This window comes from Phyllopteryx taeniolatus, chromosome 13 (genome assembly GCF_024500385.1).
Source record: "Phyllopteryx taeniolatus isolate TA_2022b chromosome 13, UOR_Ptae_1.2, whole genome shotgun sequence".
Lineage (NCBI taxonomy): Eukaryota > Metazoa > Chordata > Actinopteri > Syngnathiformes > Syngnathidae > Phyllopteryx > Phyllopteryx taeniolatus.
In genome coordinates this window covers 9,954,174-9,972,500 of record NC_084514.1, presented here as the reverse complement: position 1 = coordinate 9,972,500, position 18,327 = coordinate 9,954,174, and the positions used below count along the sequence as shown (strand labels likewise).

Sequence of the window (18,327 nt, the reverse complement as noted above, 5' to 3'; positions counted from 1 at the left end):
GCCAGAACGCAGCAGGCTTTTCTCTGAGCTGTCAACAGTTGACTGGCTGGATAAAACACACGGATGGGGGGTTGGGGGGAAATAAAAAATAATAAAAGAAGCTGGAAAATGGTCAAATGCCTTTCAGCTCACTGTCAATGACAGACATTTGCTATCTCGTTTTATTAATTAGCTGATGCAGCGTTTGTCTATTTATTTATTTATTTTTCCACTTTGAAATCTGTCTGTCATTATCATGTGTGGTTTTGAATTTAATCGATTACTAATTACTAATAGGGTTTTTTAAAATCTAATTTATGTGGTTTTTTTTTTAAATGTTCATATACATATTTAGCTATACAAAACTGTACTTTGTTTTTGCAGAGTAACAAATAACCACACATTTAAGAAATACACATAGTAGATCGTGTCGATTATTTGACAATTATCAATAATAAATACACATTTTATTTTATGCATTTGTTTGAATATGTATTTGCTATATTCCTCCATACGTGTATATGAATGTGTGTTTTATGTCTATATAGAGAGATATGTTATTATGAGCATAAAGAAAATCTCATAAAACATACTTTTTATGCATATTTTCCCCTAGCTAGATAGGTATCCTGTATTATTCTTACTATTTTTATCATTAGCATAATAATTGCTAAAAATATGTATATTATATTTAGATTTACCTAGATGTAACTTTACAGGCTACATTGACATTATTAGTACCTGTAACAATAAATACATGTATTTTTATTTAATGAATTTATTTTTCCAAATACCTACATGCATGCCTATATTAATGTATCTGTATAGATAGATATATGATTATTATTAATAATAATTATACTCACCCAAAAAAAAAAAATCTTATTTAATATAAAATGTGCACATTTAAATGTTTCCAATGGAATGAAACAGTGTACACAGTAGCGGGAACATTTTGTATACCATCTCACCATTTTGATTTTGTTAAAATGGATCATACCTATATAATAAAAAAAAAAAAAAAAAAAATAAATAAAAAAAAGCAGTGGTCTTAATGGAACCGTCAGAGTGTCAGCTGAGGCGCCATCTCGTCGTACAGGCCGTCGCCATCGGCCGCGTTGAAATGTACAGGCGCCACGATATACGATCTTAAATCTGGATCTACGCCACCCGCGCGTCCATTTTCCGCTTCAGGGTCACAGCCGACAGGGCTGCACTTAAATCAGCTATGTGAAGCGCCGTGCCGTTAAAAGCCCCCCCGCCCCACCCCCCCACCCTCAATGTGAAACACGGACACATTGCGGCGCCGATTTCCACGACTCCGCTTACGATCTCCCGCCAAGTTGGGCCGCCAGACGATCCTGCCTAGAATTTTGCGCCACACGTTCGACCTGCGGAGCTAAGCGAGGCCCACGACGCTACGGCAGCCTTTTAGTCCCGAGCGGTTCAAAAGCGGCCTATTAAGAGAACGAGTGTAGGGGGGTGGGGGGAGGGGGCATTCCGTCAGAGCCTTGTTTGCGGCTCGACAGACACTTTAATGTGCGAGAGGAATATTCGTATAATTCCCACGGTTGGCATCGGGTGTCAGGGAAAGCCATTCTCAAATCTGGCCGTGATCTACAGTAGCGCAAGGTCGCTTTCCTGACATGATCCAAGGGCGGCACTTTGGAGAAGTTGGATTTGATTTAAACCCTACATACGCGGGGGCAACAAAAGTCGAACAAGGAAAAAAAAAACGCACAGGCAGTTCCATTTGCACAGTGGCGACAGCGAGTCTGTTAGCGGGATGCCATAGTACGGGGGGGCGGACAGATTTAGCCCCCCCCCGCGCCCCCCCCCACACACACAGACACACCTCGGCCTGCCAGTGGACGAGGCCAACCATACAGTTAACACTTGTGGTGCCAACAGCCCCCCCCCCCCCCACCACAACAAGCACGTCCTATTGGGTCGCCTGCCACACGGCAACAAGGGTTACTCAACATGCCCAAAATACTGTAACACGGCGGGCCAATCGCAGGGCACAAGTGGTGGGTCGCCGGAGGCCGACTCCTCGGCTGGAGGTGAACGAGGGACACGGGGGATGCGCCCTGGAGTAGTCTCCGGTCACTCACGTGGCACATTTTGCTGGGCAAAGTATGGCCGGGGGCACATATTGAGTATTTACACTAGGAAAACCGCTGTAATGTTTGTTGCATTCATTTAGCCATTTTCCCCTAAAATTGTTGACATTTATATTTATTACATATCGAACACGGTCTTGTGCGTGGATTGAAATTGTCGTTTTATTTCATAAGTGTACGGCGTTATCAGTGTCAAATAAAGACGGACACGGGAAGTGTGCAGTTCAACATCGCCGGGAAATTCGTGGTAGCTCAAAAACGCCGTTGGAATTTGGATGACGCTGTGTACATTGGAAGACAACAAAGTCCGTGGCTAAGGTTTGTGTTGCTTTTGGGAAAAAATATATATATCTTTTTGTTTTTTTTAAGACTCATACTGTACTTTGCCTTTTACTCGAGACCATGAATACACAGCTGTAATATTGAGCAAAACCAGAAAATCCGCTACCGATATGATCTCACGGCCTTCTGTGCAAAGAGGCCATTGCCATTATTTTTGAAATTGTTTTAAAATCCAAAACCAGAGTCCGGTAATCAAATGTATAATCAGACTGGAAGAGGTATCGGTTTTCTCCAACGAGCCGCTCTGGTACTGTTGTTGAGTTCTGGCTGTCAGTAACCATGGCAACCTAAACAAAAATCGGCGCTTTTCAGAGCAACAGGACACGAGGTGGCACAGTGCAGTAAACAGATTTTTAAAATAAATAAAATAACGTTGAAACCAAATCAAATGTATTTCGAGCTACCGCACACACTCGTTCTGTTCAGTGAGTCGAAGAGCGGACAGGCTGCACGGGCACGTCGCCGCAGCTAATTAACACTATTCATCAACTATCAATCGTCAACGATCCTGTTGTAGCAGAGCAATTACAAAAAAAAAAAAAAAAAAAAAAAAAACCTGCAGGCTGTTTAAACTTGACATGTTTACAAGGCAAATGAGGAACACTGGCGCGCTTACGAAGATCCGACTTGCGGTAGACATGCAAGACATTGATCAGGTTGAAGGTGCTACACAAGTTCCATTATATTTCACCCTCAATGAAAATATACACCTTTGTTTTCCACAGAATACCAGACATTAGTCATATCATTACTTTTCCTAAAAAAAATAAAATAAAAAATAAAAAAATCTAGAAAAATGTGTCTTTTTTTCCCCCAAAAGTAAAATTCCAACTTTTTCCTCAGACTATTTTTTTCGAAAATCTGTAACCTTATTCTTGTAAGCTTCTGACTTTTTTTTTTAATTAACAACTCAATTATTTATTTATTTTTTTTACAACTGAAAACTTTTTTCATTTTTCCCAAAAAGGACTATTCGCTGATTATAATATTCTAATGATGAAAATATCTTCTTCATTCTTCAAAAACATAACTTTATTCACTATTTCAAAACTATGATTTTTTTTTTCTTTTAAATATTGCAAGTTTATTCCAGTAATGAGTAATTTTTCCCTCATAATTTCGCTAACTCTTTTACTTTAAATCACTTGACTAGATTCTCTTCAGATTATACATTTTTAATTGTGAAAATATACAACTTTTTCTAAAAAATATGCAAATCTTATTCACTACAAAAAAAAAACTAAAACTAGTAAAATTACGACTATGAAAAACAGGATTTTATTCTCTTTAGATTAAGATTTAATTAAAGTTTTTTTGATGAAAATATACAACTTCGCAAATTAAGCCCTTTCCTCAAAAATATAAAATTTTATTCATGTAATATTACAATTTCTTACTTGGGATTACAGATTTTCTTATAAATATGCAAATTATTGAGATAAGGACTTCTATTTAAAAAAAAGAAAAAAAAAAAAAAACTTTTTCCTCGAAATAGTACACATTTATTCCAGTAATATTGACTTTACTCTCATCATAATCACTTGTTTCCTTGAAAAAAATATTTTAAGATAACTTTCAAATCACAAACTTTTTGCTATTCCAGTAATATTACGACTATTTATATCTCGTATATTACAAATTTATTCTCATAATATTACGACTATTTTAAATGAAGACTTCTTAATCACAAGAACGTTATTTTCTCAAACATACAAGACTATTCTCATGTGAAGTTACGACTTTTTCTCAAAAAGATATGACTGTTCTATTTTCCAACAAACAGACATGGCGAATGAAGTGAAGAAAAAAATAGATGGTGGCTTACCCTGATCACTTCAGGCGTCTGCTGGATGAGCAGGGTTGAACCCGAGTCTCTCAAAGCCGGAGAGTCGCCACCGCTAACAGCGGGATCTCTCTCGGCGACCGCATGCGGGCTGGAACCGGTCGTCGGCACTTGAGGCGCAGCATCGTTCCACAGCTCGCCGGGATGCGCAAGGGAAGGCAAGTTTGCGGGTGCGGAGGTGGATTTGGGATGGACCGTAGGCGCTTCTGAAACGGGGTCCGTCGCTTCAGGTGTTGCGGGCGGAGGCGTAGATGTGGAAGCAGCCTCGGGTCTAGGTTGAGGCACAGACGTAGCTGTACATACATCTCCGGCTGCGTTTTTTAGTGTGAGAGCAAGTGTAGTCGAGGTTGATCGGGCAGAGAGCTTTGGCGGTATGGCCGGAACGGTTACTGCAGGAACAGTTTCCTCTGGACAGCCCGCCGGGGCAGTTTTTAGAGTCGTACTATCAATGGGGGTGTCAGGCCTACCGGTGGAGGCCAGTGTGCCTTGCAGGAGCCTCATCACCTCGCGTTCCTTCCCGCTGTTCCTCTCAGCGCTCCCGGTGCCCCCCGCCCCCGAGTCCACCAGCTCCTGGGCAAAACTCTCAATGCTTTCCAAGATTCTCAACAGCAAAGCGCCGTCCTCCTGCTCCTCGCCGGCTGGAGCATTGCGGTTATCTCCCTGAGGAGCCTTGGAACCGGTGCCGTCCGCGGCGAGGTGGCTCGCAGGGGTTCTGATTTGGATCTGGGGCATTGTGAGCTGAGTCTGGGCTTCAGGAGACACAATTCCCAGGCCGCTGCCACCTTGCTTGCGGGTCTTGACGGGAAGTGGGGGCTCAGCGCTCCTGGGGTTGCTCATACTCTGAGAAAGATTCTCCAGATCCATGAGCAGTTTGTCAATGTCATCATTCCTATGTGCTGGCGTGGTGGAGGAAGGCCTCGTTAGATTGTGGACAGTGCCGGTAGAGTCTAGTTGAGCTAGATAAATGGGTTTATTTGATATGTTTTTGTTGTGGGATGCATGTTGAGTGAGCTGTTCTGACGTCTTACCAATATCTGCATCTTCCTCCTCAATGTACAGTGCCTCCAAGGGAGATCCCGGAGGGGTGTGGCTGTACGGTGGGGTAGGGGAGATTCGAAGACGGGACGGAGAGCGACTGGAGGGCAAACTCGTGACAGGAGCGGGAGATAGATCGTGTTGAGTGACGGACGACGGAGGATGCGAATGCTGTAGTCCGTTGGTGAGGGCTTTGGATGGGGAGCTATGCACGGATATGTGAGGAGTGGACGATGCAGAATGAGGCGCCGTCTTTGTGCTGGGAGGCGACTGCACCACGTCCTCATAACGAGGAGGCTGCTCGCTGCCAAATATCGGTGAGAAGGGCGCCTGTTGGACCGAGTGGAGACTGTTCACCAGGTCCATCAGATCGCAATGCCCGCTCCCGGGTGTGCCCTGTCCACCCTGCCCGCTGCCTCCTACCCCCTCGAGCTCCAAAGGTAGTCTCTTTAGATACATGCTCAGTCGAGTCATCAAGGCCCGGTACACGCTGTCGGGACTGGCCCCTCCTTCCTGAGGCCCTCCACCGGCTTTGCGTCGGATGCACTGCTTGATGATGTCGGTGCATTTCTTCAGGTCTTCTGAGCATTTGAGCAGGATGTCCAGGCAGGCGCGGATGTCCTCCCCACCGGCACCCCCGGCGGCCACCTCTCCCCACGTTTTCTCCAGCAGACGGGCAATCAGGTTCTCGTCCCCTAGAGTATTGCGATAAAGCGAAGCCAGAGTGTTCACACTTTGATCAAGCGACCCGCTGCCGCTCGTCGAACCGTTTGCTTTCGTAATAGCCGCCAAGGAGCTGGAACTGCCCTTCAGTTTCGTTTCCAAAAACGGCGGCGTGTTCTCGTCATTGGGAGCAGCGGTGGTGGCGTTTGCTGTGCCGTTACTGGCGACGCTGGAGCTGAAGTGGCCGTAGATGATCTCCAGATCGGTGGAGCGACGGCTGAACGAGTCGGGACGGACCTTGCGGCCTTTCCGGAAGGTGATGTGGCTCGAAGAGGAAAGGCGAAGCTTGTCGACGGAAAACTCCTTGAGCTTACCGCTGGCCAGGTTGATGGCCTCTTCAGTGATGTCCTTGAGGCTACCGTAGCTACCGCAGCTCAGGTTGCCCGTTGATCCTCCACCGCTGGGGATCTTCTTCCCCCGCCACATGTTGTTCTCCTCCCCTATGAACAAATTGCCACTGCTCCCTGCCCTCTCCAGAGCACCGCAATTATAAACCATGTCCACGGTACCACTTGTTTTAACATGGTGAGGGATCTGTCTGGCGCTCATGCACCGAGAGTGTCCGGACGGGCCGTTCAGGTCGGCGTAGGGCGAATCTGGCGCAACCAGCAGCTCGGAGCAGGTACCACGATGGGCCACAGAACATTCCAGCCCCTGGGAGAGCGCTCTGCACGGGCCCGAGCAATAGTGCACGGCGTGGGAGTGGGTGCGCCGATCCACCACCACGCTGTTGTAGCAGCTCACACTGCTTACCACCACACGGTAGGCTGCTGCCATGGTGACCGATGCTGCCGTACTAATTCTTCAGGGCATAGACGCGCCCCCCCCCCAAAAAAAACAAAAAACAAAATCAAAGTAGTATCATCTTGCAGAAAAAAAATGAAATGTCTTTTCAAATTTTCACATTTGTAGCACAGATTGAATCCTTTAAAAAGTCCCGTTGTAAAAGGCAGACGAAAGATCTCAGGGCCTCTTAAAAACAGCTGCGAGGTTCTTTCTCCTCGCTCCACAGGATGCTTCTCCGCTTCCTCTCTCGCAGGAGCTCGTTATCCACTCATGACAGCCAGGCAGGACGGCGGAACATCCAGCTGGGCTATCACCCTTCCCTCCACAGAAGCAAGCCCCACGGGCCTCGTCCACTGCCAGCGAGGCTCCAGCATGGCTCCGGACTTGGCTCGTCCCCTATGCAATGAGACGCTGGAAGAAATCCTTTATCTCCTCCTCCTTTTTAGAAGTCGTGAGGCAGCTGAGAAGTACTTGCTGACTCCGACACAGCTGCGGAATAGCGGGGGACCGAACACAGATGGCCCACTGCCCTTTTCTCGCTCTCGCTGCTTATGTTGCGTCTGGAAGCCGCTCGTCTCCGGGGGTGCGTTGTGCTTTTTTTTTTTTTTTTTTTTGAGCGGTTAGGGATGCCACCTGCGATTCAGCAGAAGGAAGGGCGAGGAAGGGAGATGGCAGTAAGGGTGAAAGGGAAAACACAAGAGAAAGCAAACCGTTAGCGTCACAGTTATGCAGAGCTGAATTCGTGACACTCAGTGGTAAAACTGTGCACATAATCACATATAGTTAATAGCAGGGGTGTAACAGTTCATCAAAACTCACAGTTCAACCCTAAAATCTTGGCCTTTAAGGTCCTGGTTGACCAACCTTTAGGTAGAAAACAACCAAATAAAGACAACAACCAACGCTGATGAGCTATGAACCTCAAATCCCGTTATTTAGTCATCACAGAGCAGTAAAATAAGAACCCGTGGACAAACACTGAAAGGTTACACTTTGAAACACTTACAGTAAACCCAATTGGGAACATATGTCCTGCCACCAGCAAAATCTAACCAACGAAACGATACACCTCCATATGTCTGAAGTCACAATACACTTCTGCACATTTTAAAGTCAAGGAATATGTTAATACCAGCAATGCGCCCCCAGTTAAACAAGCCTGAGACTGTAAACCTCTGTGCATTGAGTTGATTCCATCGTGGTTGTAAAAGAAAATCATCGCTTCAGCATGACACGTTAAATGCACTTTAATATTTAATTTGTCTTACTCACATTCTTTTTTTTTTTTTTTTTTCCCCCCACCGTCCCCAGAGTTGCCCTGACTCAACACATTCCCACACATAATAAATCAGCACGCGTAAACCTTACAGCTGCGGTGGGACGCTTGTAGCTGTTCGAGACGCACAAGCAACCTCGTGATATGAACGATGAAACCTCAACAACAACAACAATAATATTAAGTAGCTATTTTATAATGCAAAATACAATCCTAGTTAGCTAGCAGATACAGTGACGTAGATCGATGGAATTGCGCGGCTCGGCCACTTGTCGCTAAGGAGAATTTCGTGCGGTCTGTCGTAACTGCCCCATAGGCCAATTTGGGGGGGGGGAATACCAGGAAATGTTCACCTCCACCGCTTTTAGACTCCAGATGAACGGCGTTTGCGTGAAGCCGCCACTGCCTGGTTTGACCGCCACGTTGCGTGTGAATAATGCACATAATAATTATAATAATAAAAACATTTAAAAAATAAAATAAAAATGAAGAAAAACCACAACCAGAGTCTCTGACCACTCTGGAAATGGAAAACTAAAAAAACAGGATCATTTGCCTTAAAAGTGCAAGAGCCTGGAGCCTCGGTCTGGAGTCTCATGATGGAACGACTGACAAATGGAGAAAAGCTCTTGAGTTGACCAAAAAAAAAATATAAAAAAAAAATCCTTTCAAATCTTTATTAGAAAGGTCAAGAGAAGTGACATGGATTGTATTAGATGTGAGTCATGTTCACAGGGAGCGTTAGAAAGCCCACAGTGCTTCTAATGAGTGTGGAAAAGCATTGTGCCACCTGGAAAAACAACTATTAAAACAGAACAAAACAGGTGAGCACCTCATCTCGCTTTTTGTCTCGCCACACAAAACACGTTTTCAGTCAGCTGCGACGGCTGGAAGCTGCTGACTCATGAGCAGGAAGTCACTTCCTGACAAGCTGCACTTGAATCATGGCAGAGTGACAAGAATAAAAACCTAGTAACTATCACTATTCGGTAGTAACAACCTAGTGCATGTTGTTACTACCGAATAGTAACAACATGCATACGGAAATGGGACGCGTTCACAAACAACAACGGAAGAGGAGAAGAAGGGTCTGTATTTAGTCCTACTAATTTTATCCGAGAGGAGATTAAGGATGGCGGGAAAGTGAAGTGCTGCGGTCCGACATTAACGGTGGCCGGATGGGACCAATTAGCCAGTATGGCGCCGTGTCGGGCCACCGAGTACGTTACAGATCCCGGCACGTACAAATTCCAGTCAAATTTCAGAAATAAATACAATGAAATCGACACAGAGGGAGAGAGATAAAGCGCGTGAGTCAGTGAGTGAGTGCGGTGTGTATGTGAATAACGGGCTCTTTTGCGTGTTTGGGTGCAAGAGATGGATTCGCGAGTGCAGAAAACTCGTCCCTGTACGTACTTCTTACCATGAGAAAAATGTCATCCGCGAGGAGACTGAGGGCCGCAAGAAAGGAACGCGCCACAACCGAGTGAAGACTGTGGAGTGAAACTCTGCAGCGTTCAAAGCGAATGCGCAGCAACAGGCTAAGCTAACATACTACAATAAAGTGTTTACTCAGTTACTTGTCGTCTTTAGTGGTCGCCCCCCTCGGTTCATTCCCTCTCCTCCCCGAAAAGGTTTTTCCTTCAACTTTACCTGATCCAGGAAGTACTAAATCATCTATTTCACAGGCTCCGATCCAGCTACTGCAATCGTGTTTGAGCCTGTCTGCTGCTTGATCGACTTCACCCATCCACGCATGTTGTTTTTGCCGGGCCACGGGGGCTTCCCTGGCGGGAAAAAAACGTGGGAGAAAAACTTTCGCAGCGTATTTACTCGCACAAAGACAATGCCTTAGTGAACAAAATGCATTGTGCGGTTGAGGCAGCCATTGAAAGCAGGTCTCAATAAGGCGGGAGCAGGCAGCTGAGGCATTCTAAGAGTAAACACGAGCCGGGTAAACACGGGCCAGCCAGAGTAGCGCTTGCGATTGCACATGTATGACCGTTAGGAATGTTAAAAAGTGACATTCATGACGTCTGCTTTGCTTCTCTTTGTTCTAAGCACTCACGCTGGCGCCTCCGGCACAAATCTGCAGCGCCAGTGTTGTATCACCTGTTGCCTCGGTACGCACACACACACAGAAAGACTTTCGCGCACACACACACACACACACACACACACACACACACACACATTCTCAGGTCTCTGGAGAAAGGCCGTGTGAATAGCTCCACACCTCATTATGAGCAAGCAGCCCGTTGGGACGGCGGCTCGGATATACGTACCCTATTTTCCCTTTGGGGAAGTGTGGAGGGCAAGCAAAAGGATGTTTTTGTGCCCCCCGTGCAGGCCTGTGACTCACAGCTTTGCTTATCTCGAAACCTCTCCAGCCTTATAAGGCGCACGGACACGCGCGCGCACACGCTGGCGCACAAACGGCGCGTGCAAAAAGTAATTTGTAAATATGAATGAATATGAGTAAGGCTTGCCTTGGCTTCAAATCATCCAAATATGCACAAAAACATCCAAATATGCACAAAAGGTTACTCGCATAGGCCTAAGACACAGGGGAGGCGCTGTAGGGGTTTGTTTTTATAAGAATATTTTATTTATTATTATTATTATTAAATGCTCAGTCTTTGCTGAGCTGCGAAATAAAGTTGAGTAGAGTAAGATATTTCTTTCCATCCATCCATCCATTTTCTGAGCCGCTTCTCCTCACTAGGGTCGCGGGCGTGCTGGAGCCTATCCCAGCTGTCATCGGGCAGGAGGCGGGGTACACCCTGAACTGGTTGCCAGCCAATCGCAGGGCACATAGGAACAAACAACCATTCGCACTCACAGTCATGCCTACGGGCAATTTAGAGTCTCCAATTCATGCATGTTTTTGGGATGTGGGAGGAAACCGGAGTGCCCGGAGAAAACCCACGCAGGCACGGGGAGAACATGCAAACTCCACACAGGCGGGGCCGGGGATTGAACCCGGGTCCTCAGAACTGTGAGGCTGACGCTCTAACCAGTCGCCCACCGTGCCGCCAAGATATTTTTTTCCCCTCCGAAATGTAAAACAACTTTTCTAAAAAAAAAAAAAATATATATATATATATATATATACATATATATATATATACATACATTATATATATATATATACATATACACATATATACACATACACTCTACATATAAAAAATGACTGAACAATTGATATAAAAATAAATAAAATACAAATAAATTACAATATTTAAAAAATATTTGAAAATAAATAAATTGAAAATATAGAACTTTATCCTTGTCAAATTATGACTTTTTTCATCAGACAAGGATAACTTCTCTCTTATAAAGCTTTAGTCTCACAAGATTGCAACTTTCTCAAAAATAAGCCTTATCTTTAAAAAAGGATTATAATTTATTCAATCAAAAATATACATTGTTCTGAGACTAGGATTTCTGCCTAGAAAATACATGATTTGATTCATTTAAGATTATTATTTTATTTCTTGAAAACAAAATATTTTAAATTTTTTCTTAGAAATTTTCTTTTTTCTGAAAATATTTTTTGTAATTCTTGAAAATGTACAATTTGTTTCTGTAAAATTTTTATTTTTTCTGGAAAATGTATATAATGGTTTTATTATTTATTTCTATTATTATTATTATTGTTATTTACTTCTCCCCAAAAATTACAAAAAGATTCTCAAAAATGTACATATTTATTCCCGTAAGATTATTCTATACACCAGACCCTGAAACGGATTAATTATATTTCCTTGATCGGTATCGGCCGATAATTAGTCTTTTATGCTTATCGGCTTTAATGTCATAATTCGCCAATCCAATCAATGACGTCATTGATCGGCTCCGCAAAAGACATTTACTCCGCGTCGCCATCGTGTACGGTATATTTGAATCCAAAAGCTAATTTATCTTTAGCCTTGTCGCGTGTCTGTTGACGTAGTACTGTAAATATCTGACCGGCAATAAAGTTATATAAGTAATAAAAAAAATAAAAAAAAAAACGTCAGCAGTGTGGGACAGACAACACGTCTGAGACGGACAACACGGAAGGCGTGGATCTGACTACAAGACAAATTCACGATTGCACTATGTCAGATTGCAATAAAATCTTGTATTCCGATACCACCGCATCCCGTCTTTTTTTCCCGACCGGATACACTCGTTACCACGGCCACGACAACAACAATGGACGCCTCGCGTGTATTATAAGAAGTAAATGGGGGAAAACGTGTGTTGGTGGTCACCGGTTCTCGGGAGAGGACTTTAATTCAAGGCTTGCTTGAGGTATGTTCGGTTGTTGTTTTTTTATTTTTTTATTTTTTATTTTTTTTAAACTCGCTGATCGGTCCCAAAAATCCTGATCGTGTAAAGCCTAGTAAAAACGGACTCGGAATCCAAACAAATAGGATGGCCAGCCTCGTCCCGGAGCGGCTCGTGTCCACTCTATAACTGCTGACGTAACGGTCTTTCATCTGTGCCCAACCTTTTTTTTAAACTTGAAAACCTTGGCAAACTCTCCCGGAGTAAATGAGCAAAGTTCTGCTTTTACACTCTCCACACTGTCGTGTGTTCACAAATACCGCTTTGTGGCCTGACATGAGATGCAGCGTGGCCATCCACGAGCGGGCTCTTAAAGACTCCTCAAAAGTGACACGCGGTGTATATACACAAACCGAAAACCACGTCTGCACGACATTTGAGAGAAAAAAAAATAATAAAAAAAGAACATTTCTTCTTTTCTTTAGGCTGTACCGAGGAAGACTTGTCCGTGTCCAAAATGTGTTTACGACAATCCATATAAGCGCATGTTTAGACTGCACCAGTGGTGCTAGACTCACTGGCGTGTGGGTTTGTGTGTGTATGGACTGCTGTTCCTGTCAATCAGAGGGTCATATGAGGAGCAGATTAGGGTTTCTAACCGCAAACCTCTGTCGCCGCCGCCAGTCGTCACGGAGACGGCGAGGTAGAGCAGTCATGTTCCGGATAACCACGGGCAGCGCCCCCACGCCCCCCATCTCCAAGCCCCCCTCACCGAAGATCTAATTTGGGAATCGCCAGCGCCAAACTTTTCAGGCATTTACGATTGGATCACGATACAGCAATGCTGCCGTCACGGGACAATTCACACGTTTGCATCATCTAATGACATCCAACGCAGGAAAAAGTCTACCTTGTGCTTTCTACCTTTATTCATTTGAGTTTATTTGTCAGGATGTTTTTTTTTTTTTTAATGGTTTCCTTAGTTCAAGGTGTGTGTCCGCTGGCATGCACTGCTTCCACTGACAACATGGCTGCAAACAGAAAAGCGATGTTTTGACAAAAGGGACATTTTTTTCCCCCTTCCCCCACTCAAGAGGAAGCCCTTCGATCCCAGAAGGGGGAAAAAAAAAAAGAAGATAAACTTGTTTTGAATCATGTCATTTGCTTTTTCTAATCCGCCAAGGGGGAAAAAGAAAGAAATGGTTCACAGAAATCACATTTCTGTGAACCAAAAAAAAAAAAAAAAAAGATTTATTTTAAGGTCTTGTCTTGAGGCGAGGAAGCACCCAAAAAGTGATGTTGCAAATGCGGGTGAAATTATTTTGATGGAACCATAACCCCAAGCACCAGAAGTGCAACAGTCCTACAATTTTTAAGTTTTAGGAAATAGCTGCAAGCTAGCGCAAACACAAACAACATTTTCTGTCCCAAACTGCTGGAACACCCTATTCATACCAATATCATAGTTTAAAAAGGTCGTGGGCGATATTATACATAATCGCTGCACCTGCTTTTAGCCCGTTATGAACCTTTTATTCAACATGTGCTACAATTATGGAAATATGTAACTATATCATATTGTACATTTCGTTTGATATGCATTTGCATTGGCTTTTATTTTGCTTCGTCTTACTCCGCTAACGGCGGCCAGGTCGGAGTTGGAAATGCAAATCCGATCTCAATAGCCTCGTCTGGATAAAGGCTATATAAATATACGGGGAGTCCCGATCCAATTTTTGAGATCGGAAATTAGTCCGATGTCAAAAAAAAAAAAAGTATCAGATTGGACTGGACCTAAAATCTCGGATTATTATTATACAAGTAGTCCATACTCCGCTCCGGCACTATTAACCAGCAGTGCCCGGATAGCATGCCAAGCTCACGTGTTCACAACGACAGGTTGCTAAGGTGCTCCCATCGTAGCAAGGAGAAAAAGTGAATTGTTGCTTGCTTAAAATCGTTTAATGGCACTCCAGTTGCAGTTCACTGAAAAACTAAATGCACATAAAAGAATTACACCTATTGAATAGTCCAATACATCACAGACTTCCTTTCTTCGTTTTTCTCCACAAAAACCGCTAGCTCAAATCTAACAAACGCTGTATCAACACATACAAACAGGCAATATGACAATACTCTCAGGCATATATTCTTCAAACTTGGTGAAAAACGACATTAACAATATTCGATCGTGGTATTGCAAGCGCGTATTTCATTGAGTGCACCACAGTGCCCCTCAGCGGTCAAGACGTGCACAGCAGTTACTTTATGTACAACCCTTTGGTTAATAATAAATGTTCGCTGTTTGAGTAATATCACTTGATCAAGCCTTTTTTGTAACATCCCATACTACAAAATAAGTATGTATGATTATTGCTGAAATCAGATTGGACCGATATCAGCCAAAACTCAAGGCTGCAATATCGGTATCAGATCGAAAGTGAAAAAGTTGGACCAGGACATCCTCATATGTTAGTTTTTTTTTTTTTTTTTTTTTTTTTTTTTAAAAACATACTTCTACAGAAATTGCCTTCTCTTCGCTTTTGAACGCTCGAACATGCTCAAGAATCCATGGCAAACGTACTCTGGAATTTGACTGCGAGAGTGCTCCAAAGAGAAAGAGGTGTTGATTTAAGTGAGAGAACAAAAAAGATGAGGCCTTGAGGGGCTGTGGAAGGACAAGAGAGGAGGCGCTTTGGTGTGATACGGAGCACAAGGTGTCAACATGGCCCGCTCTCTTGGGATGAACACACGCGCGTGCACACACGTATATAGAACACATAACTTGAGATGAAAAGCCAGACGAGAGGGGAGCGACTCAGGTCACATGCACAAACACTAGTCCGAGAATAGCCTCTAAACACCAGGGAAGAAAATAGCCCAGTAACAGAGGATGTGGCAGTGCGCGTGTGCGTGTTTGTGACTGCGCAGTGTGTCATCTCTGTATTCCGTCAATTTGGAGGCTCGCTCGTATGTCACTAAGAGAAGAAGAAGAGAGAGGGGGGGGGGGGGGGGGAAAAAAAAAAAAAAAAAAAAAAAACCACTTTCATCTTAGGTGCCTGTTTTAAAAATGTAAAATCTTGACTTGTGATTGCTCTAATTGGCATCTGTTGAGTTTCGGGTTAGTGTTAAATGAACACCAGAATAAAAAGCAATGGAACAACAAAAGGACGCGAGACCGTTTGCTCTCATGGGAAAAATGTCTAGATTGTATTTAAAGGCACAAAATTTTAAGTCACACGTATTGGGAACTGAAAAATATAGTATTTCACTTAAAATTAAATGCATTTTTTGAAGCTCTGGAAATTAATTTCACTTGATTGCCTAGATGAGTGTTATAATTATAAAAATTATCCCCAACCCCAAAATGTATTTTTTCCCCACTTTCAAATTCCTCCTGCGAGCCGGATGGAACACCCTCGCGGGCCGTTGTTTTTTTTTTTTTTTTTTTGGGACCCGCAGGCCTTATGTTTGACACACCCCGGCCTACGGTACAGACTCTCGTCGACGATGTCATTGTATCTGCCTCAGTGTGCAAACGGCTCCAAGCGCGTTCGTTTCCGCTCACGCTGTGCAGGGACGAAATGAGCATTGTGTCAACTTGTAGGTGAGCCGTCATCCTGCAGCCGTGCGTTGCAAATGACTCGGCGCTGAGCGGACAGTGAACGGCGAGCGCACATCTGGATGTAATGCGGCCGCACTTATGGCAAAGACATGCAATTACTCACTCACACACACACACACTCACATCTGCAAACAAACAGAGGTCAGCACAGCCCACACCAAGTAAAGAACTGACACTGCCGGTTTTTGTTGAAATGGCATCTTTAAACGGGACACACTTGTGTGTCAGTCTGTATTTAAGCCCTTATGAAGAGTCGTAAAAGTGCGCCTGACAACTCCACGGCGTGCATGTGTGCGCGTCCATAAATGTTGAGAGGACTATGAAGACGATATGTCAAGGAGGCAATCTGGTGTCTTCCTCCCATACCAGCACCTCCCACTAAATGTGCAGGAAATACAAAAAAAAAAATAATAATAATTCTATTGATTAATTTGAGTTTATTTGTCAGGATGATTTTTTTTTTTCTTTTTTTTTTTTTTGACGGCTTTTGTAGATCAAGGTGTGTCCCCGTTGATGCGCAGTTGGTGGGGGGTAGGGTGGGGGTTCCAAGCTTGTTTGGTTATCAGGCGAAATAAAGCAAATCCCAATACAAAAAACAAAGAGCAAAACATGTTTTTAATAATGTCATTATTTGCTTTTTGTATATGTGAATGAGGAAAAATGATTCAAATCCAATTTTTGTTAAAAAAAAAAAGGTTTTATTTTCAGGCCATGTGGCCCAGCCCTCGTGCACAATATTCCATGGTGTGCAAAAAGCTACGCCTACGCGCAGCTAGAGCGCAAACAAAACACCCACCCACACACATGCACAAAAGTTTGTATATCAAACTTGTAATATTAGCATAATGTCAAGAATGGGCGCGATTAGCAAACTTAAGGAGTCTTGGCGATAAACTACTGCCGTCTCGCATGGTCAGTTGTATGTTAACAAAAAAGCAGCATGCAGTGCAGAGCATCTCCAAATCAAAACTTTTAATCGATGTATTTGTGAAGTCCTCAGCTACCTCGGGAGGGTCTCGTATGCATCAAAATCAATAGGACTCTTCCTTTAAGTGCTTTCTTTAACTTTGTCAATGCTCTCTACCTAGCGCAACTCTCGAATACACTCTCGAAGTCATAGGACCTCAGATAGATTAAAAAGAGTGACATATCCTTTAAAATCAATTGGGTTCTTGCTTTTAAATGCATGACCCGACCCAAAAAAAAAAAAAAAAAAAAAAAAAAAAAACTTTGCATCAAAAAAAACTCGCACAATGTGACTATGTATCCATCTTCTGACCTCGGCGACCTCAAGTGCTTAGCATATGCGTCAAGATCGATGGAGTTCTTGCTTTAAGTGCCTATTTAATTGGAGAATTGTGACTTGAATTGACAAACAAACGCGCCTACCGATACAACCGCTGACCTCAGCTACCTTCAAGCGGATCGTATGCATGCTTTAAAAATCAATTGGGTGCTTGCTTTAAATGCATCCTTGAATTCATCGGTCAGAACACAAAGACTAACAAACATCGGCGTACTTACTTCTGAGGAGACGCACTTTATCCGAGAGGAGACTGAGGGCGACGAGAAAATTAGGTGCTGCGGCAAAGTGGAGATTGCGGAGCGGCCCGGGCGACAAATGCTAAGGAACAACACCATTTGAGAACAAGGGCCTCTTGAATTTACTTCTCAGGAGACATTTTATCCCAGAGGACACTGAACATAGCAAAAATAAAAATAAATGGAGCGCTACAGCAAAGTGGAGACTGTGGAGCAGTAGGAAGCGAGAAATTGCTAAAACCACATAGCATTGAACGCATCAGTCGGAACGAGGCACCACAACAAACGACAACATCGGAGGAGAGCTAGGGCCTCCAATACTTCAAAGGAGACTGAGGGCTGCAATAAAATGGATCGTCGCAACAAAGTTGAGACTATGGAGCAGCCCAGAGGACTCACAATAACAAACTACAAACAAAGAGATCATGGGTCTCCTGTATTGACTTAGGTCAATTTTATACAAAGAGACTGTGGGCAGCGAGAAAGCGGAGTGGTGCAGCAAAGTGGAGACTGTGCAGAAGCAGGAAGTAGGAAACTGTGACAACCACATCGTAGAGAAGGCTCTACTGTACTTGCGTCTAAGCAGACGCGTTTCAGCCAAGACGAGACTGAGGGCAGCGAGAAAACAGAGCCCTGCGGAAAAGTGGAGACTGTGGAGCATAACACAGTAGCGCTCAGCACTAAATCACAACAATAAGGTAAGATAGCATTAGCATGTGCGTCCATTTCTGGGACTTCTTGCCGTGTATCCTCGGATGTCACGACGAATCAGCAA

The 18,327-nt window shown here is 43.8% G+C and overlaps 1 protein-coding gene across 2 annotated transcripts in view; it reads right to left on the bottom strand.

The window, feature by feature from the left end:
* The window catches only part of ppp2r3a (protein phosphatase 2, regulatory subunit B'', alpha), a 51,621-nt gene that overhangs the window by 17,710 nt on the left and 15,584 nt on the right, over window positions 1–18,327 (bottom strand). For both annotated transcript variants that reach the window (XM_061795256.1, XM_061795257.1), the window contains exon 2: window positions 4,270–7,464. In XM_061795256.1, the coding sequence (XP_061651240.1) occupies window positions 4,270–6,822 (2,553 nt within the window). In that variant the 5' untranslated portion in view covers window positions 6,823–7,464. The remainder of the gene's footprint in view (window positions 1–4,269; window positions 7,465–18,327) is intronic.